The sequence below is a fragment of the Anomaloglossus baeobatrachus genome, chromosome 1 (assembly GCF_048569485.1).
Source record: "Anomaloglossus baeobatrachus isolate aAnoBae1 chromosome 1, aAnoBae1.hap1, whole genome shotgun sequence".
NCBI classification, from domain to species: Eukaryota; Metazoa; Chordata; class Amphibia; order Anura; family Aromobatidae; genus Anomaloglossus; species Anomaloglossus baeobatrachus.
The window spans coordinates 260,136,052-260,163,384 of record NC_134353.1 but is presented as its reverse complement, the minus strand read 5'-3'; the positions used below and the strand labels follow the sequence as shown (position 1 = coordinate 260,163,384).

The following is a 27,333-nucleotide window of genomic DNA, read 5'->3' as shown; positions in this document are numbered from 1 at the left end:
TGGTGAACCCCTTAAATCAGGCCTGCACAACATACAGCCCGGCAAAGGCTTTTCTGTGGCCCGTGGACTTCTTTGGCACATGGCGCTCCCTGCTTCTAATATTCAACTGTATTGACCTATTAGACACATACATTTGGAAACCTGAGTGCTGGTACTGATGCAAGAGAGCTCTAAGGCTGCTTTCACACTCCTTTTTTTTTTTTTTTTTTTAACATGCATCATGACCGTTTTTTTGCTGTAAAAGCGGATCCTGCTTTTACAGCAAAAAAACGCATGCAAACGCATGTGTTATTTTGCAGGATCCTGTCACTTTAAGTTTATGGGCGGGCATTGGAGTCATGTGATCGGGAGTCAGTGGATCTGAACGTGATAGACTGGGAGCCGGCTTCTGACAGCTGCAGAGGCTCGAAACCAAGGTAAACATTGGGTAACTTGCTTGGATACACGATATTTACGTTGGTTACGAGCATCCGCAGGTGCTAGGAGCCGGGCTCCCTGCACACGTAAACATCGGGTAACTAAGAGGCGCTTTGGTTACCCAATATTTTATCTTGGTTACGAGTGTCCGCAGCTCTCAGGAGGGGGAGAGAGGCAGAGAGGGAGGGGGAGGGAGAGAGGGACTGATCACCTGCTGGTTTCTGTGCATGCTCAGTAGAGCAAGCAGGATCCTGTCTATCAGCATGCCAGCAATCACATTCACAGTATAGTCAGGATCCAGCAATTTGCAGTATTTGGACGCAGCATTTTTTAAAAATGTTAAACTGTAACGCGCATGTTGACACAAGTCCATTGCAAATGCATTGAAATGAAAACTCATTTGCACTGGATCTGTTTTTGCGTTAAAAGTTCATGACAGATGTTTAAAAAAACGTAGTGTGAAAGCAGCCTAACATACAGCAACAGGATTAGGTTAGCCGAGTCATCAGACGTCTGCCCTGGTAATAGCACTGTGGAGGAGCTAGAAATTAAATGCGTGCCAAGGCGCACACAGTATGCTACGTTATTGTGAAAGGTGGGAACAATATTGCACAGGACAGTGGAATATTAGTGTGTGTGTGGGTGTGTGTCAAATGGTATGCAGAAGGGCTAGGTGGGTCAGAAAATTGAGGGGCGTGTGAGGGCGAGATTATACAGTGGGGCAGTGTGGGGGGAGGGATATGTTGTGTAGGAAGCATGGTAATGGGCAATTTATCCACTGGCTCAGCATGCAAGTTTTGTATTAGATAGATAGATAGAGAGATAGAGATAGATAGATAGATAGATAGATAGATAGATAGATAGATAGATAGATAGATATATATATATATATATATATATATATATATATATATATATATATATATATATATATATATATATATATATATATATATATATATATATATATATATATATATATATATATATATATATATATATATATATATATATATATATATATATCTATCTATATATCTCTATGTATGTATGTATGTATGTATGTTTGTTTGGGCAGTATGCTACTTTTTGTTTTTAAGGGAATCTTGTTGGGAAGTGCTGCTGAAGACAGAGGCCAGCACCGTGCCATGAAATCTCCTCATGGCATCCATACTAGGTGGAGACAAAAGGAATGGAAACCACTCCAGTCAGATGCCATATAATGTTGGTCCCCAACCTTTTTTTCCACCAGGGACCAGTTTCATGCAAGACCACTTTTCTACGACCCAGTGGGAGGGTGGGCTAATCAAGTGCTTTGGAGGTTAAGAATCACACGCACATTAAAACCCTGCATACGATATCATTCAATTATGTGATTCACCTTGCATAATTCAGAATCTGTGGGAGCACTGGGCTTGGTTTCCCTGAAAAGGGATGCTCCCATCTAGGGCTGATGGCACAGTGACACCCAGTGTGTTCCTTATGACCAGTCTAGTCCGTAATTTTGTTTTGGTTGCTGTCATTGCAGAAAATCCCGTTTCACAAAGATGGTTTTCAGTGCTTTTGTGATGGTATCAGGATTTTCTGCCTCCAGAATGTTTTGCCGACTTGACACAACTCCAGCATTTAGTGGTGTCACTAATGTAAGGTCCCTACCTCTAGTCTTGCCCACCAGTCTTCAGCGTCTTTTGCTGCCAGTCCTGTCAGTCTCCAGCGGTTTGACTACCAGATTGCTCAAGTGTTACCAGGGCGAAACTGAGATCATTTTTCAATGCAAGTCTGAGTCTCCTTCTGGCTGTCAAAGCCCATAGCTGGAAGTTAGGAATTAAAGGGGATATCTGGGACTTTCTAAAACCTAAATAAATTTGCTAGGCACTAAGTTGCAGGTAGGTGTTACAGGAACAGAGCGGCCACAATACACCGACAGAATTGGTAGTTTTCTTTTCCACTCTGACAGGTTGTGACTGCTGACATAGTGATTCAGCCAGCCAGCTAGTGGAGCTAGCTATCAATTCCCATGATGCTGGCAATCGTGGCCAGTCTACTCTGCAGAGCGGAAAAAAATCTGCCTGTCGGTGGGGCGTTAGCAAAAGAGGCTGAATCCCCAGCAGGAGTGGACTGTGACCACTGCCGGAAGAATCTCATCGGGCACAATGACGTGGGACAGGAACGGCGATTGAAAAAAGGTGAAGACTGCAGTTGGTGACTATCGGGGACCTTAGATGAGAAGCAGTCTAACACCACACCAGTGCAAAAAAAAAAACAAAAACGCTGTATTGGGGCTCTAGCAAGAGGCCTGGTAATGCAGGAGAGGGCTGTTTTTACTTTTTTGTTCTGTGAAGCCTCGGAGCCTGTAAAATAGCAAAGAGCTAAGCTGCCATTTTATATTAACCCTGCATGGCCACCTTTCTCTCTGGCCACCTATCCCACATGGACTTTGATTTCTATTTACTCCTCCCACTCTCACACTAACTTGTCCATTTCTGATTGACAGACTAGGGCAGTAATGTAGCGCCTGCATTGTCAGTGAATGAGAAGAGCCTGAGAAAACCAGTGGGAAGAAAGGTAGATGGGTAGTCTCCTTCTCCGTTCTCCCCCCCCCCCCCCCGAGTTTTTTTTTTTTTTTTTTTCTAGTTCTGCCTCCCTCAGCCAATTTGGTGAGATTCGAAGTTCACCGCTGAGATTAAACGCTGGAGACTCCGTTTGTCCCACTGTCATACAGTGTCCTTCCACGCCATGAACTCTACTCTCTGCCTGCACTCTGCTCCTCACTGTCTGAAGTGAGTAGAGTGCATATCCTGCTGTGGCTGACAGCCGCTGACAAAGCAAGCCGACTATAGAAAAGGATTTTGGCTCTGGATCTCTTGGGCTGGTTCAAGATGCTCCACAACCCAGTAACTAAATGTAAATGATTATTTGTGATACTGCCTGTCTCATCAGTACTGTGGCTCCTATATAGTCTGCAGTTTCATAGCTGACAACGTCCAGCATCTCCTTACAATTCCCAGTAGGTCCTTTTTAAAAGTGTTAGTATTGTATATGGGGCTGACCTGACACTGCAATTAATAGCTGCACTATGGTGCTGCATTCATGTACTGACAGTGGTTCTGATCTTTTACACGTAGCAATCCGTAACTTGCTTCATAACTGTTAACTTATCAAATCTCTAAGCTTGAGTATTTTTGAGGCTTTGAGCTTCTGCTCTAAAAAAAAAAATCGTGTGTGTGTGTGTGTGTCCTAAATAATCCTCCTCCAAATAAGTTAAAACGTGCTTCTGGTGATGGATTATTATGTTGATGGTGTAATCATGTAAAAACCCCTTAAAATTTGTTTGCACCCTTGGGATTGGTTAAGGCTGGTTTCACACTACGTCTTTTTAACATCCGTTGAAAACGTTATTTTAGCGGAAGTACGGATCCAGTGCAAATGCGTTTTCATTTCAATGCATTTGCAATGGACTCGCGTTAACATCCGTTCACCTGCGTTTGCGTGCGTTATAGTGAGGATCCAGTGACTTGCAGTTTTTTAACATGTTTCAAAAACGCTACTTGTAGCGTTTTTGAGCTGCGTCAAAATACTGCAAGTCACCGGATCCTGACTAAACAGCACGTGAACGCTGGCGTGCTGATAGACAGGATCCTGCTTTTGTACTGAGCATGCCCAGAAAGTACTGAGCATGCCCAGAAGCAGTCTCGCGTGATCTGTCTATCTCTCTACTCCCTCCCTCACCCTCTCTCTCTATCTCTCTTTCCCCCTTCCTCTCCTCCCTCTCTCTCCCATCTGAGAGCTGCGGACACTCGTAACCAACGTAAATATCGGGTAACCACTTCTTAGTTACCCGATGTTTACGTTGGTTACTTGTGCAGACAGCCCTGCTCCTAGCAGCTGCAGACACTCGTAACCAAGATAAATATCGGGTATCCAAGGCCGATGTTTACCTTGGTTACGAGCGTCTGCAGCTGTCAGAAGCCGGCTCCCAGTCTAGTTCCCCTCACTCCCGATCACATGACTCCAATGCCCGCCCCTAAACATCCAGTGACAGGATCCTGCAAAATAAGACATGCGTTTGCATGCGTTTTTTGCTGTAAAAGCAGGATCCGTACTTCCGCTAAAATAACGTTTTCAACGGATATTAAAAAGACGTAGTGTGAAACCAGCCTTAGTATGTCACTGTGGCCCTCGGACTAAAAAACCTTGTGCACCCCTCTTTTAAATGATAAATAGAAAGGGGAGTAGAAATTATTCTTTACTGTTGACACTTTTTTTGCTAAAAAAAAAAATGCCTCCCACAACAAAACTGAAAAATGGCACTTAAACTGTAAGTTGATCATGTGCAACTGTTAAGGACACTAGTTTCATGATTCTCTTGCCGTGTAAACAGACTGCCGATCGTTTACTGAACGAGCAAAACACTTGTTCATTGTGTGAAATTATCTTTTGATCATCAGTAATCATCAATCTCTGCAGTGCATCATCCTATGTAAACAGGGCTCGCACTGCCAAGAACAATGGCAGCCTATCGGCACTGAGGGATTTAGTGTAGATATGTGTGAATAATGTAATATTGTCTTCCTATATAAACAGGCATTCAAACGACTATCTTCTAGTGAGGATCCAGCAGTACCAAGCTCGGGTGCTCATCACTCGTAACAAGCAATTGCATGCTCACATGGGTGCAACTCGTGTATCTGAGCATAATGGAAGTAAATAGGGGACTCAAGTATTTGTCTGGGAAATCTTATGGAAAATGCTCACATACCGCCCCAGCGTCAGCAGCCAAAACTGTCCAGATCCGCGATGGCTCGAGGGGTCCCCGGACCCGAGAGGGGTCACGCGGACACTCGAAGTAGAAGGGGGGTATTTACAGGGGATTTTGTGTTTAGCGTTCGTGACGCCACCTACGGTGTGTGGTAAGGTGGAGTACCACCACCGCTGCTGTTGGGAGCGCCTGGTGGCGGTGGAATGGCAGCCAGGTGTTTAACCCCTCCATGGGTAGGGGGATAATGCCCCGGGGCTCGGTGATGGTGAGAGGGAGATGCCGTTGGAGAGGAAAGGGTCACTGCGCACTCACTAAGTCCAATAACGCTGACACCGATAACTTGTAAACCGAAATTCTGAGCACCGCTGTAGCAGGGAGGGAGCATGCTTGGATCCTGTGCCCGATGGTGTTGCTTGTTAGCCTGTGATCTTATCCTTGGCACCTTCTTTACTGGTTGGCCCCGGTAGTATAGAACTAGTCGGGTCCCGCTCACACGTATGGCTAACGGAGTGAGCTTGCTCTCAGGGTTAACGCTTGGGATTTTCTGGACTGTGTATTGGGAAAGTCCTAGCCCCCTCGTTGCGCTAGTATCCCGATTTTTGGAGCGGGTGGAGAGTGAATCTTGAAGACTTCACCCTCGTCGGGTAAATTACCAGGACGCTTGAAGCTACTTCCCTGCCTTGGGTCCACATACCCCGCAGTGCCCTGGCCTCTGCCCTGAGATGGCTCAAGGCCACGGGCTGCCCTTCTCGGCAGTTCCGTGCCCCTTGACACGATACCCTGCGACCGGGATTCAATCTCCTAGCAGGCCCAGACCAACGTCTGCCACCTAGTAACTGAGGAGCCCAGCTCCTAACCTCCTCCAACTGGCTTGTGACCTCTCCTCACGAGAGTCACCACACAACTGACCTAATCCTGACCCTCCCAAACCAACTTCCCCCAAGTAGGTGACCCTATTCCCTACAGGCTACCCATTGGTGTCTGGTGGGTGTGGTGCAGAGTGTTTCTACGACTTTGATTTTAGCTTGTTCTTAGCAACACCAAAGGTCAGGGACACGTAACCAAGGAGGATGCGGATACTGTGCAGAAGGGCAGATTCAACAATATCCTATGACGACCTGATAGACCAGGGCGTCACACTCGTTTCCTATGGACTTCCATTATACTCAATACACAAGTCGAGCCCGTCCGAGCATCCAGCTGCTTGTTACCAGCACCAGAGCATGGTAGTGCTCACTCATTACTACTTCCAACCAGTAACGTTTACTGATCAACAGTCCTGTTTACAGGCTTACTCTGGGGTACCAATTTGGGCTTTCATTTTTAAAGTGTGCATAGAATGATTGTGCAAACAAAGTACAAGTGCTCTGTGCATCCTTTGGGGAGGCCAAATATTTAGGTGCAGTTTTACATAGTTATTTTCCATCTGTCTCTGGATCTATAAAGCTTCAGCTGTCAGAGCAGAGATTGTAGAAAATGGATAAATAGGTGGGCGGGTACACTTAAATGGCCCTGCCACGATGCACTGAGCGCCAGCTCTTGCTTTGAGCAGTCACTCTGTGCTGACACTGTTATAAATCTTGTCTGCAATTGAGTCTGTGCTTCTAATATAGGGGATTACACTGATTCTGGAGTTGTAGTGTATAATTGTCTAATAAATGCACTCAACACTGAATGATAGACAGCTCATTATTTATAGGAAATGGAGATTTGTGCCCGATTTGACGCACTGAATTTACTTAACGTATTTCCACACTCATTTGGTTATGTTTTACATATTACATGCTGTTATTTTTGGCATGTGCCTTGGCTCCATCTCTGGGTGACATTTTCCTAATGTATTAGATGGTATGGAGATGTGCAGCTGCTCTACCCAGATTTCCCTAGATATGTTCTGAAAATTTAAATGAATCGGTGATCAATGTGTAACTTTGAGTTAGTTAAAGACAGCAATAAATGTGGGTCAGTGTCTTCTAATTGTGCTTCATACCAATAAATGAAAAAATCTATGAAATTATGCATGTCTTATTAAATCTGATGCATTCTAGATTTGTCTGTATTTCTGCCTACACATTAATCTTTTTTTATAAAAAAAAAGCCTGTGTTTAATAAGAGCACATCGACACCATTGCCATTTCAGGCAAAACCCAAGAATGCACATTTTGGGTTTTTTTTTTTCCACGTGTTTTCTGTGTCCCTCCCCCGATCCACCTCTTATTTCAGCCTGTAGGGCCGTATGGTGTAGATCAGTAAGATGGCTATGCCTCTAAGGCTGGAGTCACACTTGTGAGACTTGCGGATCGCCTGGAGCGTGTCAGCTGCATAGAAATACATAAATCTGGCAGTCCATATTAAGAGGAAAAAAAAATCCAGATGGTACGTGTCAATATGTAAAATCTGCTTTATTGCTCCAAATCATTATAACATTGCAGATGGCTGGATGCGGGCAGCATCCAGGCTGATAGCCGTTTCACGCTGCAGTGCGCTTGAACAGTTGGTGGACCTGTTGAAGTGTGCTCCAGCTTGACACTCCAGTCGTCCCAGACTGTTATGAACTCTGACTCTAAGATTGTGCACCACCTCACTCCATGTGATCCTCGTGCGACTCGCAAATATAATTACGGTACCCCCCCTTCTCCCCTTTACGGGGTGAAAAAACTTCAACAAACCCTGGATTCTAGGCACATTTGTGAGGGGGGAAGGTCAACATTTACCCTCCCACTGGCTCAAAGATTTCTTGTGGGTGGTTGGTCTTTCATACAGAAGGAAACGCCCTTCCTAACCATCCCCATTTTTGGTATATTTTTTTTTTTTTTTTGTTTTGTCTACTTCCGTTAACTATAGAAGACTAATGTTTAATCTCAGTGACCCACTGTAGCATTGAGAGGAGGGTTCCTGCCTAGGAGATAGACCCTCTTAGTGTTTTCATAGTCCCTGGAAAATCAAACGACTGAAATTATATCATTTTCTGGAAAAATATATATGTATATGTATATAAATTTTATTTATTTATTTTTCCCCTGTATGTGAAGTATTTCTGTAATAAAAACCTCATCTCTTGCAAATATGGATTAGTTTTGCCCTATTTCCACTGTGGCGCCCCTGACCTAGTCAGGCACCACTGAGTACTGCACCCATGCTGGGACAGTGCTTCCAGGTAATTCCAAAGGCCAGAATGAGGTGTGTACGCACAGACACATAGCAACCAGGTCTCCCACACCATTAGATGGGACCCTTGCGTAGCCTCTGGAGGAGGCTAGCCTTCAATTCTTGTCAAGGGGTGTAGTGGAGGGGCTGGAAGCTAAGTTGCAGAGGCTGTCAGAAAAGAGGTGGAGTGAGCCAGTCTGGTAGCAGTGAGTGCGGTTGCTAGGAGATGCAGTCACGCGTGCACACGCTAGTCAGACCCTGCACATGGAGTAGCCGTTAGCGGGGCAGAACGGTTACCAGTTAGTCAGTCAGACAGACACCTGAAGAGAGGTAGTCGAGTACGGGGACCTCTGGTGACTAGGCACGCATGGGGAACAGGTCCCTAGAGTAGACTTCTATTTATTGATCTGCTAAACCTGCCGGTGAGGGGACTAGAGGTACCTTACCAACCATACAGAGTCTGTTTGCCTCAGCAGCAACGCGGGGACCCATAAGGAGACAGAGCTTGAAGCCATCTCACCTGGTCCACGCTGCCGGCAAACTGGCCAAAAAGGGGCAGAAAAGGCAGTAGCGACTTCCCTGGATAGACCCCACGGTACTTAAAGTCAGGGGTTATCCCAAAAAAGGTGCTAGGAAGGCGAGTTAATGGTTACCCTCAGATCAGCCTGAAGGAGTTCCTGTTTCTACCTGGTTTATCTCAGCATCGCCCGGGTTACCTCACAATAACAGCAAAAGTGAGTAAAAACAAGTTGAAAGACTTTCCGGACTATGACTGACTGAGTTATTCTGGGACCTGTTGTTCTATACACCCGAGCCCCTGGGGCCAGCCTCACTCACGGGAGGCCACACCATCTGACTGCAGACTCCAGACGCCCACAGGCTTCCATTACACCAAACGACGGACAGCAGACACACCCTTTTCGACGGATCCTTCATCCGATGAATGTAACGTGAGGCCAATCCGTTGCTAATACAAGTCCATGATAAAATAAGAAACCAGATCCAGTGCTGTGTTTTTTTGTTTTTTTTTTTTGTTTTTTTTTCAAAATTTGGATTGTGCCTGATGGCAAAAAAAAAGTTGTGTGAAAGGGGCCTAAGGCTGTGCGCACATTGCGTTTTTTTCATGCATTTCCACAGCGTTTTCAACTGCAGCGTTTTAATGCAAAAAAAATGCATGCATTTTGATTTTCAAGCAAAGTCTATGGGAATTAGGGCTTTATTGTGCGCACAATGCTTTTAAAAACGCTGCGTTTTAGTTGCAGAACATTTGTCAAAATCTCTGCGTTTTGAAGAAGCAACAGGTCAATTTGTTTTTTTGCTATTTTGGCAGCATTTTGCTAACATGAAAGTCAATAAGCTTTCAAAACGCATTCTAGATCAAATTCTTAGCGTTTTACATGCTTTTTTGATGCAAAATGCATGCGTTTTTGACTTTATATTGAGGTCATGTGTCCTTTTACACAGTCCCACAATTAAAATAATGAAATTCAATAATTTAACGTTATTTGAATCATAACTATTAGAGCACATTTAAACAAAAATGGCTATTTTGTGTGATTTTTAAGCATGATATTTGTGATCATATTTTTCCATAGTGTTTGAATGTTTTAAACTTTTATTTAGTAGTGTATTTGTATTGAAAACGCATCTGACTTTAAGCAATGAGAATGCATGTAAAACGAGTAAAAACGTGGTCAAAGCGCGGTAAACGCAAGCGTATTTTCAGCGTTTTTGTGGTCAAAACCAAATTTGACGAAGGAAATTTCTGCCAGAGGATGCGTTTACAACTGGAAGTAACTGAACGCAACGTGCACACATTGCCTAAGAATAAAAAATAACAATTTCATCCATACTTTTTTTTTTAATAGAGAATCCTTTTTGATTTTTCAAGCTAGGTCGTGTCCCATAAGGCATTCAATGAAATTGCTATGAGAACATAACAATGTCTTGAGTAACTACTGTTTTATATTTATACTTCTACAAAAAAATATAAACTTTATTTTCATAATGTCTCTCCAGGATTTGAGACTCTCTCCAGTTGTTGAGTCATGAAATTTACTTTAGGGCAGTCTACAGTCACGGAAACCACCTATGCCAAAACATGGTATCCATCCACAGACAGCTGTTTCGGGGTATTTGCCCCTCATCAGTGTGGAGTAGGAAACTGGCTAGTGGGAGCAATGCCTAGTAGAAGACTATATAGGTAAGGATGGTTGACCTTAGGGAGATCAACATCCAGCACTGCGGAGCACCATCACGTGTTTTCTCAACGCAGTGATTCTAGAGCACTGTTTTGGCATAGGTGGTTTTAGTGACACGAGACTGCCCTTCCCGTGGTTGTTCCTTCCCGGTGAAAGACCTGGCTAGTTACCTGCCAGAGTTGAGAAACATGTGATGGTGTCTCCGCGGCTTCCTTCTTTTGCATATTTCCCAGGGGGCATTGCTCTAGAATCACTGCATTGAAAAAACACGTGATTGTGCTCTGCAGTGCTGGATGTTGATCTCCCAAGCCTTCTTGAAGAAGAAATCTGATTTTTGAAGTGTGTTTTTGTTATATTTTATATATAATATATATTAGTATTATTAGTATAGTGTAGTGGTTAAGTGCACTGCCTCCCACATGGGAGACTGGGGTTCAAATCCTGGCCCTGTCATGTGGAAAAAAAATATATAAAATAAATAAATTAATTAAATAAAATTACCATTATAGCTTGGGAAAAAGCCTCTAAACACTATAATGCCTTCTGGTGGCTGTTATAGCGTAGTGATTAAAGTGCACATCCACCAGTATACCAGTAGGGGTCCTTAGGCAAGACCCCCCCCCCCCCAAGACTATAATGACTACTTCGATAAACATGAGTGTCACGAACAAAGAGTCATGCCGGCTTAGACGTCGCCCGGCAACCTGATGATAAATGGGCTACTGGAACAACAATGGACAAGGCAAGAGAACCTGGATCTGATAAAATGCTACTACAACAGCAGACCAAATGAGAGGGGATACAGAAAGAGTATGAGGAAACTATGGATGGATAAGACCTGAATGTCCATTGACTGAGAAACAACTAGTCACCCAACGCTTCAGTATCATAAAGAGAAAGCTATCACAACTTGAGATAGATCAACTACACTGCATATGCACACCACAGGAAGACCTGGAAGAACAAGATGTGCAGCCCACTGAAAATCCAATTGAAGATCCAATTCTGCAACTAGAGGGTACAACAGCTGATCTGAAACAGAAAATCCTAGAGAAACTGAATACCATGAACCCCAGAGACCGATTGCCAAGGCTCAGCAGAGAAATACCACCAGAAAGTATGCTAGACTCCAATAGAGCACTCTCATCAATACCTACCACCACCATAACACAAACTAATAAACTGATCTATGCCACTACCTCAGTAATCCTGGAAATGCTTGGCTATACTAACGAGAACAGAAGCACGTGCCCACCATGGAAAAGAAGACTGGAGGCAAAAATCAAGGTGACACGAAGAGAAGTCAGCCAACTAACAGAAGTACAGAAGGGTGTAAAGATCAAGAATAACACAAAGCTGAAAGTACAAAGGCTTGACTCCATCTGAAGCCCTAGAGACTGCAAAACAAAAGGTTTACAGCACTGGCTGCAAGACTAGGGAGATACACTAGAGAAGCTGAGGCCAAGAGGATAAATGCCTTGTTCTCCAAAGAACCATCCAAGGTGTATTCCCAGCTGCAGAATAACAGCACAGTAGCAGCAATTCCACCGATAGCAGAGACTGAACAATACTGGAGGGACATATGCGAGAAGGAAAAAAACACACAACAAAGCTGCAAAGTGGCTGCAAGATCTGAGAATGAAACACCATAACCACCCAGAACAAGAACCAGTCACCATCAAAGAGCGCATTAAGAACATTAAGAGCTGGATAGCACCTAGCCCAGACATGATCCACACCTACTGGCTAAAGAAATTGACAGCAGTACATGAACGGCTGGCAAAACAGATGAACCAACAGCTAGAAGCAGGCCACCACCCAGCTTGGCTAACACAAGGAAGAACAGTGCTGATCATGAAGGACCCTCGTAAAGGAACAAGTCCATCCAACTACCGCCCAATAACCTGCCTTACAACAACATGGAAACTCCTGTCAGGCATCATAGCCACCAAGCTACAGAACCATATGAATCTGTACATGAATCCAGCTCATTGGGAACAACACCAGAGGCTCTAAGCACCAGCTGCTAGTGGATAGAGCAGTCGCTCAAGACTCAAGATCCAGACAGACCAATCTCAGCACAGCCTGAATTGACTATAGGAAAGCCTATGACTCAATGCCACACATGATCTGTGAATGCTTGGCTCTCTACAATGTCAATAGGAAATGAAGAACCTTCCTCAGCAACTCAATGGGGCTATGGAGGACAACACTGGAAGTCAACTCAAGGCAACTAGCACAAGTGTCCATCAAATGTGGCATATTCCAAGGTGATGCACTATCCCCATTGCTGTTCTGCATAGGCTTGAACCCCCTCAGTCAGATAAGAGTCTGGCTATGGATACAAGTTCAAGAGTGGAAGCATCATCAGCCACCTACTCTACATGGATGACATCAAGCTGTATGCGAAAAATGAACAAGACATCAGTTCACTGATCCACCTGACCAGGATATACAGCGAAGACATTGGGATGTCCTTCGGACTGGAGAAGTGGGGCCGGCTGGTCATAAAGAGAGGCAAGGTAGTAAAGACTGATGAAGTAGAACTACCGGCAGGACACATAGCAGATGTACAAACCTGCTACAAGTACTTTGGCATCCCACAGGGATACGGTAACCACGATGAGGCAAGGAAAGCAGCAACATCCAAATACCATCAAAGGGTAAGACTGGTCCTAAAGAGCCAGCTTAATGGGAAGAATAAGATCCACGCCATCAATACATACGCTCTGCCAGTTATCAGATACCCTGCTGGCATAGTGTGCTGGCCAAAAGAAGAAATGGAAGCTGGAGATGTGAAGACCCGGAACCTCCTCACAATGCATGGTGGTCTCCACCCCAAGTCAAACACCCAAATATTGTATACCAACAGAAAGGCGGGTGGTCGAGGCTTGATGGGTGTCCAAGCAATCATCATGGATGAAACAAGTATCCAGGAATACATCAGAAAAATGGCACCAAAAGATGAAATGCTGAAGGAGAGCCTAAGACAGCAACAGTCTGAGAAGGAAGAACAAGAACATGAAGTGCCATGGGAAGACCAGCCGCTGCATGGGATGTACCATAGACAGATAATGGAGGTGGCTGACATGAAGAAATCCTACCAATGGCTGGACTCCAAGACAGCACAGAGGCACTAATCATAACAGCACAAGAGCAGGCGCTTAGTACCAGATCCATAGAAGCAGGGGTCTACCACACAAGGCAAGACCCAAGGTGTAGACTATGTAAAGAAACCACGGAAACAAACATATAGTGGCAGGATGCAAAATGCAAGCAGGAACAGCATACACCGAATGCCACAACCAAGTAGCTGGAATTGTATACAGGAATATCTGTACAGTGTATGGGCTAAGTCCCCCTACATCCAGGGGGGAGACCCCAGAAAAAGTGGTGGAGAATGAAAGGGCTAAAATCCTGTGGGACTTCAAGATCCAGACAGATAAGCAAGTGGTAGCTAACTAACCAGATATCGTGATAGTAGACAAGGATCAGAAGACAGCAATGATATAAGATGTGGCAGTGCCTAATGACCGTAACATCAGAAGGAATATGATAAGCTGGAGAAATACCAGGGCCTTAAAGAACTGGAGAAGATGTGGAAGGTGAAGGTAACGGTGATTCCAGTGGTGATAGGAGCACTTGGACCAGTGACCCTTAAGTTGGAAAAATGGCTGCAACAAATTACAGGAGCAACATCTGAGCTCTGTCCAGAAAAGCGCAGTGCTGGGAACTAAGATCCTGCGCAGAACCATCAAACTCCCAGGCCTCTGGTAGAGGACCCGAGAATGAGGAAGGACAAATAACCACCCACAGGGGGTGAGAAGGTAGTTTTGGGTGTGTGTGGTGTGTGTGGTGTGTGTGGTGTGTGTGGTGTGTTGTGTTGGGCAGGGCGGGTATAATTCCCTTTTTTTAATAGAGTTCCATTTAAAAGTAACCTGACAGCTGAGCCAATAACCCAATCCATGGGCATTTATCAGCTGGCATAGCAACCAGTGGCCGAGTATGTTTGACTTTGAAACGCTACTGTGATATAACCACGGGAGAACCCTATTCTCCTTATGGAGACTTTGCAAGCCAGTCTGGCTGCCAGTAAAGTAAGGGGGCTTATAGCTGCCATGCCCCTCTGCAAAATATTCAAATTGTCTCTCCAGGACTGGAGACCAACTCTAGTTCAGCGCCACCTATTGGAAGTAGCGATCCTAAAAGTTTAAATGTGGATTTTTAACAATCCTTTTACATACAACTTGGGATTCTGATCTGGCATATATATCCTAATACTGTGATATAGGTTTTTAAACTTTTAATAGCCGGCCAGGGACCGTGCCACTGTAGAATAGAGGGTCCTCAGTGGCTTCTCCTTACCTACTGATCTGGATTGACAGGTGTTGGCCTATACGCACATGCAGGCAAAGATCAGATTGTCAGTGGGCAGGAAGAAGCCACCAATGACCCTCCCTCCTGTCTGACTAGTATGTCGTGTGGCACGGTTTTGTTTTCTTAAATGCCACAACGTTTGAGTAAAATGTTGTAGCTGGGATAATACAGCCGGTGGTGGATGCATGCTGCTCATGCATTGGGTAGTATGTATCAACTGTCAGGTTCCCTTTTAAGGGGGCTTGCTCATCTTACAAATATTGGTGTATCCTACTCCAGCTGAATCTTTAAGCCTGGAATACAAACACAATCTGCCCTACTGGTGCTAGCAGCCATGTGTGGTCATTGACTGCAGACTGATTTTGTTTTCAGGCCTCAGTAAAGCTGCCTTTAGCAAGTCTAAGACAGAACACTACCTCTGCTTGACAGACAGCTGATGGTGACCCGAAAAACTGCATCTTTCTGTTGCATTCTGGGGCCTTAGTTTGACAGCTCTGATAAACACGTAGAGCCGCAATGCATTGTACCTTACTGACAAATCAGTCTTTCCATTTTCCTACAGTTGTATATTATGTAACATCTCGCTAAATGCTGCAGTATACAACAACAAAGCTCACATGATCATTTGTGTAAACCTCGTCATAGATTCTGCAAACACTGGATTTCGCTGCTGGTCTTTCTGGAATGAAGTGTTTGTAGTAACTGGTTTTGTATGTTTACCATCAAAACACTTCACTGCATATTTCTGATACAGATCACCTTATTGGAGACATACACTTGAGTAGAGCTCTCTGTATCGGCTGGTTTAATTTCAAATTTTACTATGGGTTCATGTAAAACTTTAATCAAAACTGGCAGTGTGAACAAGGCCGACGAACAACCTCACCATTTTACAGATCCAGCTTTACTGAGATCCAATCTTATTGAAAAGAATTTAGGTCATAGAAAACGTCCATCAATGAAGCTAATTTAGGTGTCTAAAGAAGCAGTGTGCACTAACTGACTGTAGACTGCCAAATCATGACCGTGTGCTCATAACAAGCTGTCACTGGATCCCTGTATGCCCGATGCGAGAGGGCGGTCATGGGACCACATGTGTGCAACTTGCTTCCTGGATGAAACAATTCATACTACTCAGTTCTCTTCTATTGAGCAGGGCTGTGGAGTCTGTAAGCCAAACCCGCGACTCAGACTCCTCAATTTCCCTTGCTCCGACTCAGACTCCCACATATATATTGCTTATATTTAAGTGAAAATTTTATTGTAGTACAATGTGAACATCACACATTGTATCATTTTTATGATACAATACTCAAGATATTTAGATAGAACATAAAATATATTGAATACAACTTTAGAACACAAACTGTAATAAATTGTAAATATGTAATACACTAATATATATAATATGCAGAAAAACGTTTTCAACAAAAACATATTAAATAACATTTGTGCAGTCTGAATTTGTTGTAAGAAATAGAATTGCCTCCATCAGATCCTCCTTCATAGATGACCTCAGATCTGACCTAATAATTTTAAGGCTAGAGAACAACCTCTCTACACTAACTTGGGTTGGAGGCAAAGCCGTAACCACATGGGCAACATCTGTAACAATTTCCAGGTATAAAGGAATTGCCTCATGCACAGTTAAAAAAAAATTCAACCCTTCATGAACACTTTCTTTGATAGCAAGTGAAAAACTTTGCTAAAATATGGTCAATCTGCTTGCTATAGGAGACTGAGTGAAATCTTTTTCCTTGCGGCAACACTTTGACAAGCATTTGGATGACATGGAGCAGGCAAAGTTAAACTCCTCATCTGATGAGGAAGATATGGCAGCAGTAGCACTTCAGGACCCAAGTCATCTTGCGCCTGGCAGTCCTGTAGGCCGCTCATCCTAACTGCTACCTCAGTCAGAGCTTCTTTTCCTTTAGTAAGCTGTTGATCATCAAGCACTATATGATGACTTGGATCCACATAAACAGCTGCCAGAAGACTATTTTTTTTATTTTCCAATAGCTGTGTCTGTTTCATTGAAGCAGAAATGCCATCTGCGATTAAACCTCTTTGGGACAGGCAAAATAGCAAGTTCTTCCACTCCCTTATGAAAATGCCAGGAGTTAAATCCTCAGCTTGTAATTTCTTTAGTCACGGTAAATGGGTGATTTAAGCAATGCCTTCAATTCAGCCACCTGTGTTCAATGACCTTCATTTAGGGTTACCTGAGGGTTCGCCATATCTATGAGCGATTGCGTGAACTAAAACGTTTCTTAATCATTAAATAATAATAATGCCCCACTGAGTGGCTTGATCAACAATTGCCCTTTTCCCAGCACGTCTCCTCAAGATGGAATCAATTTTAGGGGTTCTGGCAGCAATAACTAATTTCCTCACTTTTCCAGTCAGATTTCCAGCATGTCCCTCTTGCAGACTATCTCTTATTGCCAGCTGCAGCGTGTGCACAACACAGCACATGTGATGAATATAAAATTTTTTTTTTTGTTTTTAAGCACCTTCAACAAGATCATCTAATACTAAAGTATCATTTTGCTGTTCTTCATCTGTTGTAATATGTTCCTCGGTTACATGAGCAGCACTGTGGCCTTCCATCTCAAACATACTGAATCCTAAATTTTCTTCTAGCTGTTAATTACGCTCATTCATCAGTTTAATTGTACGTATCATGTTTGAAGCATTGTCCGTTAAAATAGCAAGAACCTGTTCTTTTTTGAGTTCGGAATCTTGTTGAACTTTATCCACGAAGGCCTGGAGAAACTGGCAGTAAAAGATACTAAAGCTCATCACACCAGCCAGTGTCTTGGTAACCATTTCTGTCACAAACCTATCGATATTAATTTATTATATATTTTAGGCGTCTGAGTCGGTCCATTTTATACCGACTCAGACTCCACCAAAATGAACAGACTCCACGACTCTGACTCCGACTCTACAGCCCTGCTATTGAGAGAAGCTGGATGAGGTGGCATGTGACCGGGCGTGTGTCAATTGTATGTTCACATGACTGCCTATCCACGCTGAGAATACATGGAAACTGTCAGTGTGCCCATCACCGATGGTCATAACTCAAACTGTCTGTAGTTGGAAAACATAACTGCAGACTTTCTTATTCAAGACAACCCCTTTTAGCATCTACATTTATCTCTACCTCCTTACTGTGTGTTTTCATATCTGACCTTTTTAAGTCTTTAGGTTGTGTTTAGTTCTTGCTCTAGATCTTGCAGTATTGCTCTGATGTGGCACATATTGAATACCGAGCAGGCTCTGCTATAGTCAACATGTTCTGAAGCTATTTCCTGAAGATCTTGCACTATGCACCTGCTAAGTGTACTACATGAAAGCTGGAATGACTTTTTTATAAGCTGCTTCTTACTAAATACTGGTATAATTACCAAGAAAACACAAGGTGCTGACATTATTGGCATTTTGCACAGTAAGATCCTGTTTAGTAAAGTAGATCTGTTTTCTTCTAGAAACAAAGTTCAGAATGTGACTACCAGCGCTTCTAGGGATCCAAAAAATGCTCCCAAAACAGAGTGCTTTATGAAACACATCTGTTTACTGACCCCCCCACCGGGGCAGGTGTTATGACAGCTGGGAGGGGGTGTTTCCCCACAGGCGGAGCGGGCCCCAGGTGGCTGATGAGGGTTCTAATGGTCATTGGTGACTAAGCACTGGGCGGCGGTGCCGGTAAGGACGAGCCAACAGTCTCTGCGGGTTCATGGGGGGGGGGGGATTTTACTCACAACTTCAGCTGCCAGCCTGGTCACACTGGCCACTGCCAACTGCTGTGATGGGCTCAAGTCAATCCCAGATCCGGTAAGGGGCTACCACCAGTGTTTTGAGGGAGAAGGACTGAGTCCTTTTTCTAGGTTGTCCCCCTCCGCAGTTAGGTACCCTGGCTGAGTGCCCGCTCCAGGCCCAGTAAAGTCCAAGCAAGTTTTCCATAGATGTCTTTCCAGAACTATGGTCCTGAAGAGTCTGTTTATGATGTGCATGTGTTGCGCCTGTTTCTACCCAAAGTGGAACCTCACCCCCCCCCCCCCAGGTGGCTGGGAAGTCCCATAATCGTTATGGCCCCCTCTCCCCCCTCCCGCTGCCTACCCTGAGCCAACCCACCCTAGGTGAAGACTCCTAAGTTGTATGTAGTGTATGAATGTGGATCACCGGTGATTATTTCTCCCCCCCCCCCCCACCCCCCTTCCCTGAGATAGATACCGCACCTTTACTTGAGGTGCGGTACTCTGGCGATCAGAACCTCAGGGATGCCACACTTGCATCAAAGCTGCAGCTGATCACGGAGCTCAACGACTGTTGAGGTAGACTATCTAAAGGCTGCTTTACACGGTACGACCGATTTTGTGCAATTTCACAATCGATCGTACCCGCCCCTGTCCTTTTTGCGTCACGGGCAAATCGTTGCCCGTGTCGCACAAAGTCAGTAACCCCCGTCACACATACTTACCTCTCGTGCGACCTCACTGTGGGCGGCGAACGTCCACTTCCTGGAGTGGGAGGGACGTTCGGCGTCACAGCGACGTCACACAGCCGCCGGCCAATGGAAGCGGAGGGGCGGAGATGAGTGGGACGTAAATATCCCGCCCACCTCCTTCCTTCACATAGCCGGCGGCGGCCGCGTGACGCAGGTGAGCTGCTGTTCGTTCCCAGGGTGTCACACGGAGCGGCGTGTGCTACCCCGGAAACGATGAACTACTAAATTAAACCGATATTATGGAACCTAGCGAGCAGTACGCGACTCACGATTTGTGAGCAATACTGCGTTGCTAGGAGGTGTCACACAGGCCGGCATCGCCAGCGATGCCGGATGTGCGTCACAAAAACCGTGACCCCGACGATCTATCGCACGATAGATTGTCTGGTGTAAAGCAGCCTTAAGACTCAAAGGCCGGTGATTGTCATAAGTGGGGAAGCCTTTATATCTATTGTATGCCACCAAACCTGGCTGCCACAATGACTGTGCCTAGTAAACATTTTAAAAACCTCAGTGAGCTGATCATGGAGGTTCCTTTTTAGCTTTTACCTACTCACTGATCTGATCTCATAATAGCTTATCATGCTGAAAAAGGGTTTCCTGAAGTCTTGATATTGATCATAGATTCTTTGTGTCCAAGTAGCTGCACAGTTTAAAATTAGAAGAGAAGCTTTTATCTGTGAAGAAATATAGCAGTGAGGCCTGCTTTGTGGTCAGAATATGGCCTGGCCGCTGGCCTCGTGACCTCTTCTCAAAACACTAATTGCCTTATAAGACTTCCACAAAGTCCATGTATCACGGTCTGTATCCAAATCACAAAACTTCATGTTTTATGCTGGTTTCACATGTGTAATCTTTGAGCCAAACACTAGTCCTCTACATTGAGACACTGTTACAACTGCTCTCCATCGAGGAAAATCCTGGCTTGTGATATCTGCTTCTTTAAATCAGATTTGGAGTCACTAATCTGGTATATTAAGTTTTCTAAACTGACAGCCTAGTAAACAGGAGCGAGGCCTACTGACCCTTCATAATCCAATAAAGGTAAATTATGCCTCACGTGACTGGCCAGCCATCACAATCTGCTGATCAACACTCACATGTTGGCTAATGGCTCTTAGCTACATATTTCAATACTCCTGTAAAGTAACATTTAAAGTGTATCCACATCATAAAATTCTGCATAGGTTATAAATCCAGGGCAGATTATCTTTTTAGTGAGTTGTTTTGCATGTGAAGGACATTTCATATAATCATGTGTACACGTGACCTAATGCTCAAAGTAATTGAGTTTTTACCTCTTTGTAATCCAAAACCAGGAGTGGGTAAAAGTGCACGAGTGGTGATGTTTCTATTATACAGTTTCCTCCTGGTTTTGGCTACAAATTAAGAGGTAAATACTCAGAGTGTGTGTGTGTGTATGGCCTTATTTCACACTTGGGATGGCATCTGCAGGAAAAGGAAAACATCTTTGTCTGCAAATGAGTGGTTAGGCCTAAGACACACGCCATGAAAATCGGAGCGAGTGGAATGCGATTTATCGCATTCCCCTCGGACCAATATTAGCCTATGTCCCAGGACCCATGAGAGATTTATTTTCTCAGCCCTAATTGGACCGAGAAAACAGTCGCAGCATGCTGCGAGTGTAATACGATCCTTGTTTTTCTCACACCCATTCAAATCTAGGGGGCGAGAGAAAAATCGCACTGCACTCACAGTACACCGGTGTACCCGCGAGTGTAGGGCAAGAATGGCAATAGCCGGCAACGGAGGAGAGAGGGGGATAAAGCCCGCCCCCCCCGCAGCTGTAGTTAGATCACATGATCGGACCTCAGTCGCAGTGACACTCTGCTCCCCCTGTGCTGCCAGCGTGAGCAGTGTCATGCGAGGATCGCAGTAGTCCCCTGTGTGGCCCCGGCCTTAGAAAAAGCATCTATGCTAACTTTTCTGTTTGGATGTCAGTGATGTTTCCTGTTTTTTGTTTTTTTTTTTGTCCTTTTGTATTATGGAATATGTAACGTGACCAGCTGGATTTTTTTTTTCTTTATGTATGTGAATTTTCTGTCAATTTTTTTGCTAGTAGAAGATCCATACTAGAATACAGTAGCGGCCAAGTGACGAGATTTAACCCAACTTCAATTGGCACGCTGGCAAAGTCTGCCACAAAAATTGGCCGGCTGTGCAGGTCTCAAACCATGGCCGCAATATACTGTGGCGCCCTGGACTAGCCAGGTCGTCACAGGTAACACACACACACACACACACACACACACACACACACACACACACACACACACACACACACACACACACACACACACACTAGACAGTAACATTAGCCAAACACAAAACCCTTGTTGCCTCCCTCCAGGGTCTGATGTCCACACCAGGTGGGGCGGAGCTAAGCAGTTGGCCCCGCCCACCGAGGAGTACACAGGCCTGGCGGCGGGAAAAGCAGTCAGTTCAGTTGAGGAGTCTAGTTCAGGAGGTTGAAGTGAGGAGTAAAGTGGAGAGTGTCTGTCTGGGTTTGTGGCCCAGGCACTGACAGCAAGGTTGGCAGACGGTGGTGGCCGTCTGCAGGAGTAGTGAATCGACGCGGAACCGTAGGACCGGGGACTGGCGACGGCCCGCCGGTACCGACCGAGGAGCGAAGTGAAGCCAGCACACACAGGCAGGGCCATCGGACCCCGGCTAGGCTTGGAGCCGCCATCAACTGCCAAATCCGAGTGTGACAGGAGCCCCAAGGGTTTCCTAACAGCCAAAGACCCGTCAGAAGGCAACCGCCCACACCGTGAGGGTATACAGCTACCGCCTAAGGCTAGAGACCCAAGGGCCAGCGCCTGCGGGCAAACGGGCTCCTCCGGCACCCACACACCGGGGAGCGGACTACTGTTGGGAATCCATCGTAGTCAAACAAGTACACTTAGGTGCGGGGAGAGACACTGCAGCCAGCTGCAGGACCCGTCCATCCAGCCGTTTGGTTTACCGAGGACTTTGTGAATCTCTTACTGAGTGAGTACACCAGTGCCATCCGGCACCGTGCCGCGCTGTCCCTGCACCTCACCAACCCTGCCTCCCCGTCTCACCACCGGGACCACTGACCCCCTACCCACGGAGGGGGAAAACATCCCAGCTGCTCCCCACCATTGCTCCCGGGATCCCAGTCACCAGCAACGGTGGGCCCATCTTCACCACAACCCATGGGTGGCGTCAGACTAAATCCCCCAAACCAACCACCCCTTTTCACTCACGGGCGAGGAGCGCCGCTCGAGTCCCCGGATCCGGCTCATCGCTCGAGCAGCAGCGCCGGACCTCCCCGCCCGCGACAATACCGTAGATGTCAAACTTGGCAATGCATAGAATTCAATCCATTGCAAGTCTGGATCAAAATCTTATGTAACATATGCAGATTTTGTGAGTGGGAACAAAATGAGTGCAAAAAACTAGACTTCACCTGGTAACAAGGTTCAACACATTCCCTCGTTTTTGTGACTTGTGAACCTCAAAAGGACACGATTACCTCTGAATGCAAGATACTGTAATTGTGTGTATTATATTCAGCAACTCTTTCATACATTAGTGTGGTGCAATAATCACAATTTGAAATATACCATGTTTCTTACTCTAAAAAAACTGTTCCAGTAACTTGCATTGTGCCTTCTGAAATGCATGAGCTGCAGTAGTAGACATGGTCAGATGTGCTCAACAAGCGCATATTTGTATGGTACAACAATAAAGTGGCCACTTTACACTATATGTAAAAGGAAAAAGAGAAATTGAGGCACCTACAAGGGTGTTATGATATTCTATTCGACATCCATAGCGATTTATATGGAAGTGGTCCCACTTTGCTGCTAAAACAATGTCACTGTTCTGGAAAAACCTTGTGTTTTGTAGTCTGTAGAATCGCCAAGAAGAGCAATTGAGGTCCAATACGGATGTTGGATGAGGGCTTGGCTCCCAATCGGCTCCTCGGTTCATAAGAAATGTTGGCACTATATAAAAAATAAAATTACTAGGTGTTTTGATAAGGCTCTGTGGTCAGATACATTAATCCACACCAGACATGCCCAGCTTACTTTGTAAGAACTGTTGAAAGATAAATTTCTGTTCCAGTATGACTGTATCCCAGTGCACAAAGTTGGAACCATATAATTATGCAAAATGTCTTCGTCCCACTGAAGAGAAATAAATCTCAATGCCTCAGTATACCAATGGGCTTGAGCCATCCCCTGAAAAGCAACCCATAGTTTCCTCCTCCAAACTTCAGTTGGTGCATAGCAGAGAAGTAGGTAACGTTCTCCTGGCATTCCCTCAAAACCAGACTTCTCCATTAGACTTCCAGATGGGAAAGTGTGATCCATTACTCCACAGAACAGATTTCCCCGGAGTACAGGGTTTGCTTTACAACACTACATTTGACACTTGACATTGTACTTGGTGATATAAGGTCTAAATGCAGTTTCTTGGCCAAGGAAACCCATGCTAAAAAGCTCATGGCACAGTTTTAGTGCTAATGTTACCAGCGGAGGTTTAGAATAGTGATCTGTGAGCACTACCATGCTTGGTACTAGGAATGAAAAGTCAGATGGGCTTTACTTGTGTACCAAGTATAATGGAGCTCAATTGGGAACTCTGGAGAACTATAGCAGTTTTCCAGAAAATCTTCAGGAAAAATGCTATAGTTCTCCATTGACCTCCATTATACTCTGTACACAAGTCAAGCCCATCCAAGCAAGCATCAAACTGCTCGTTCGGAGACTCAAGCATGGTAGTGCTCGTTTATCACAAGTGTAGAACTTTATAGTTGAGTTAGCAGAATGTAGGTGATTTCTATACACAATGTGCCTCACTACATGGTGAGCCCTGTCTTCAACTTTATGTGAAATCAACTTTTTGTTTTTTAACTAATCCTCTTTCCAAAAAGTATTTCACGATGAACTGTGAAATGAGGGAAGAAATTTCACAAACTGAGCTGTTGCAAAAGTGAATATACAGATGTGTGTACTATGTGAAATGAAAACTAAACCATTGTGTTGTTTCCACAGACTACTACAACCATTCACAACAACCGTCCAGAACAGATAAGGGATGACTATGAAAAAATGGGGACCCTTTTTGGTGCGATCAACAAAATTCTACTTGACACTGGCTTCTCCCGGATGTACTTTGGAGAAAGGACTGTGGAACCTGTGCTCCTGCTGTTTTTTGGAGTCATGCTTTGGTTTCTTGGCTTACAAGCTCTAGGACTGGTGTCCATTCTCTGCCTAGTAATTATTCATATACAGTCATGATGACGTGTGGCACTGGATTATTTTACAAAAGTTTAATATATTTAAAAAGACCTTTTATCTTAAAGAACATGGCACAAGCAATATTTTAAATTCAGAGAATTCTGTTAACGTATTATGTAAATGTTTTACATTGCATTGAACAATTAAAACTGATTTTCAACAAGACTGTGTGCACATTACCCAATATTTGCTGCTAAAGTATCTGTGACTGATCTGCATGCCACATACAGAGGTTGACTAGTAACTGTTTTATACCAGGTTGTCTTTCAAATCCTTTCTTAACTTGTGCTTTTTAGGAAAATCCTTTTATCGCCTATCCGTAAAATCCAGGACCCCCAAACTGTGGGAATGCTGGAAACACACAAGAAGTTTCCCTTGTGCAGGGGAGAAATACTGGGGTATCTTACATAAATACATAATCCCTTTATTTTTTAATTGACAGCCCTCTTACTCCACCACATTATATGAGAACAGTTAATATACCCACCATCTAATGTGTATAGGAATCTTTCATGTAAAGTGTCAGATTTAGACAAAATATGTATGTTGCTGGCCAACATCATTAGGGGTATTCTCATATGTTAAAGTATTCCGTTAACTTTTGGACAGATGACTTTCCAATTGTTGGATCTGCCGCTCCAATCATTCTAATGGGAGTACTGAAGATTAGCTGTGCAAAGCACTTCCGTTAAGCATGAATGGCACTTTGTTACTATAGTACTCCTGATCAGTCTGCTGCATTCTGTTGGGGTTCTTCAGAGTTTAGGTTTTCGACTAGGGATCACAGTAGTGAAACCCCCAGCAATTAGAAAATTTATCCCATATCCCACAGATAAGGGCTGCTCTCAAATTTAATACCCTTAAGGACTCATGCACACATTGCGGGGGTTTTTTTGCGTTTCTGCAGCGTTTTAAGCTGCAGCGTCATTGTCAAAAATGCATGCGTTCTGCTTCCCCAGCAAAGTCTATGAGAATCATGCAAAATCTGTGCTCACGTTGCTTTTTTAAAAGCGTTTTGATTGTCAAAAATTTGACAATCTCTGCGATTTTAAAAAAAGCAGCATGTCAATTCTTTTGTCCGTTTATGCAGCATTCTACACCCATTGAAATCAAGGAGTTGTAGAAAAAGCTACCAAAATGCTAAGCAGTGTTTCCACAGCATTTTTTGTTGTGATCCGCATGTTGTTTTTTTTTTTAACATAACAAATTTGTGTGTGTGTGTGTGTGTGTGTGTGTGTGTGTGTGTCTCGCTGTCTCTCTCGCTGTCTCGCTGTCTCTCTCGCTGTCTCGCTGTCTCTCTCGCTGTCTCGCTGTCTCGCTTGCTGTCGCTGTCTCGCTTGCTGTCGCTGTCTCGCTTGCTGTCGCTGTCTCGCTTGCTGTCGCTGTCTCGCTTGCTGTCGCTGTCTCGCTTGCTGTCGCTGTCTCGCTTGCTGTCGCTGTCTCGCTTGCTGTCGCTGTCTCGCTTGCTGTCGCTGTCTCGCTCGCTGTCGCTGTCTCGCTCGCTGTCGCTGTCTCGCTCGCTGTTGCTGTCTCGCTCGCTGTTGCTGTCTCGCTCGCTGTTGCTGTCTCGCTCGCTGTTGCTGTCTCGCTCGCTGTTGCTGTCTCGCTCGCTGTTGCTGTCTCGCTCGCTGTTGCTGTCTCGCTCGCTGTTGCTGTCTCGCTCGCTGTTGCTGTCTCGCTCGCTGTCGCTGTCTCGCTCGCTGTCGCTGTCTCGCTCGCTGTCGCTGTCTCGCTCGCTGTCGCTGTCTCGCTCGCTGTCGCTGTCTCGCTCGCTCTCGCTGTCTCGCTCGCTGTCGCTGTCTCGCTCGCTGTCGCTGTCTCGCTCGCTGTCGCTGTCTCGCTCGCTCTCGCTGTCTCGCTCGCTCTCGCTGTCTCGCTCGCTCTCGCTGTCTCGCTCGCTCTCGCTGTCTCGCTCGCTCTCGCTGTCTCGCTCGCTCTCGCGCTCTCTCTCGCTGTCTCGCTCGCTCGCTCTCTCGCTCTCGCGCTCTCTCGCTCTCGCGCTCTCTCTCTCTCGCTCTCGCGCTCTCTCTCTCTCGCGCTCTCTCTCTCTCGCTCTCGCGCTCTCTCTCACGCGCTCTCTCTCGCTCCCATACTCACCGATCCACTGCGTTCACACTGTGGCGGCTTCTCCTCTTTTCAAAAATGCCGGCTGCTCATTAATCCATCTCGTATTCCCTGCTTCCGGTGCCTATGATTGGTTGCAGTCAGACACGCCCCCATGCTGAGTGACAGCTGTCTCACTGCAATCAATCATAGCCGCCGGTGGGCGTGTCTGTCGAGCAGTTAAAAAATAAAGTACGTACGGTCCGCCACCAATTTTGATACCAGCCAGGGTAAAGCCACACTGCTGAAGGCTGGTATTCTCAGGAGCTCAATGTTATGGGGAGCTCAATGTTATGGGGAGCCCCCCAGCCTAACAATATTAGCCAGCAGCTGCCAGGAATTGCCGCATCCATTAGATGCGACAGTCCCGGGACTCTACCCAGCTCATCCCGAATTGCCCTGGTGTGGTGGCAAATGGGGTAATAAGGAGTTAATGGCAGCAGCCCATAGCTGCCACTAAGTCCTAGGTTAATCATGGCAGGCGTCTCCCCGAGATACCTTCCATGATTAACCTGTAAGTTAAAG

General features: G+C 45.2%; 1 protein-coding gene across 1 annotated transcript in view; it reads left to right on the top strand.

Annotated features, from left to right (window-relative positions):
- Positions 1–24,870, top strand: part of FAM241A (family with sequence similarity 241 member A) — a 45,066-nt gene extending 20,196 nt beyond the window's left edge. Inside the window, exon 2 of the mRNA XM_075336478.1 lies at positions 24,460–24,870. Coding sequence (XP_075192593.1) covers positions 24,460–24,705 — 246 coding nt within the window. The 3' untranslated portion in view covers positions 24,706–24,870. The remainder of the gene's footprint in view (positions 1–24,459) is intronic.
- The last annotated feature ends 2,463 nt before the right edge of the window (positions 24,871–27,333 follow it).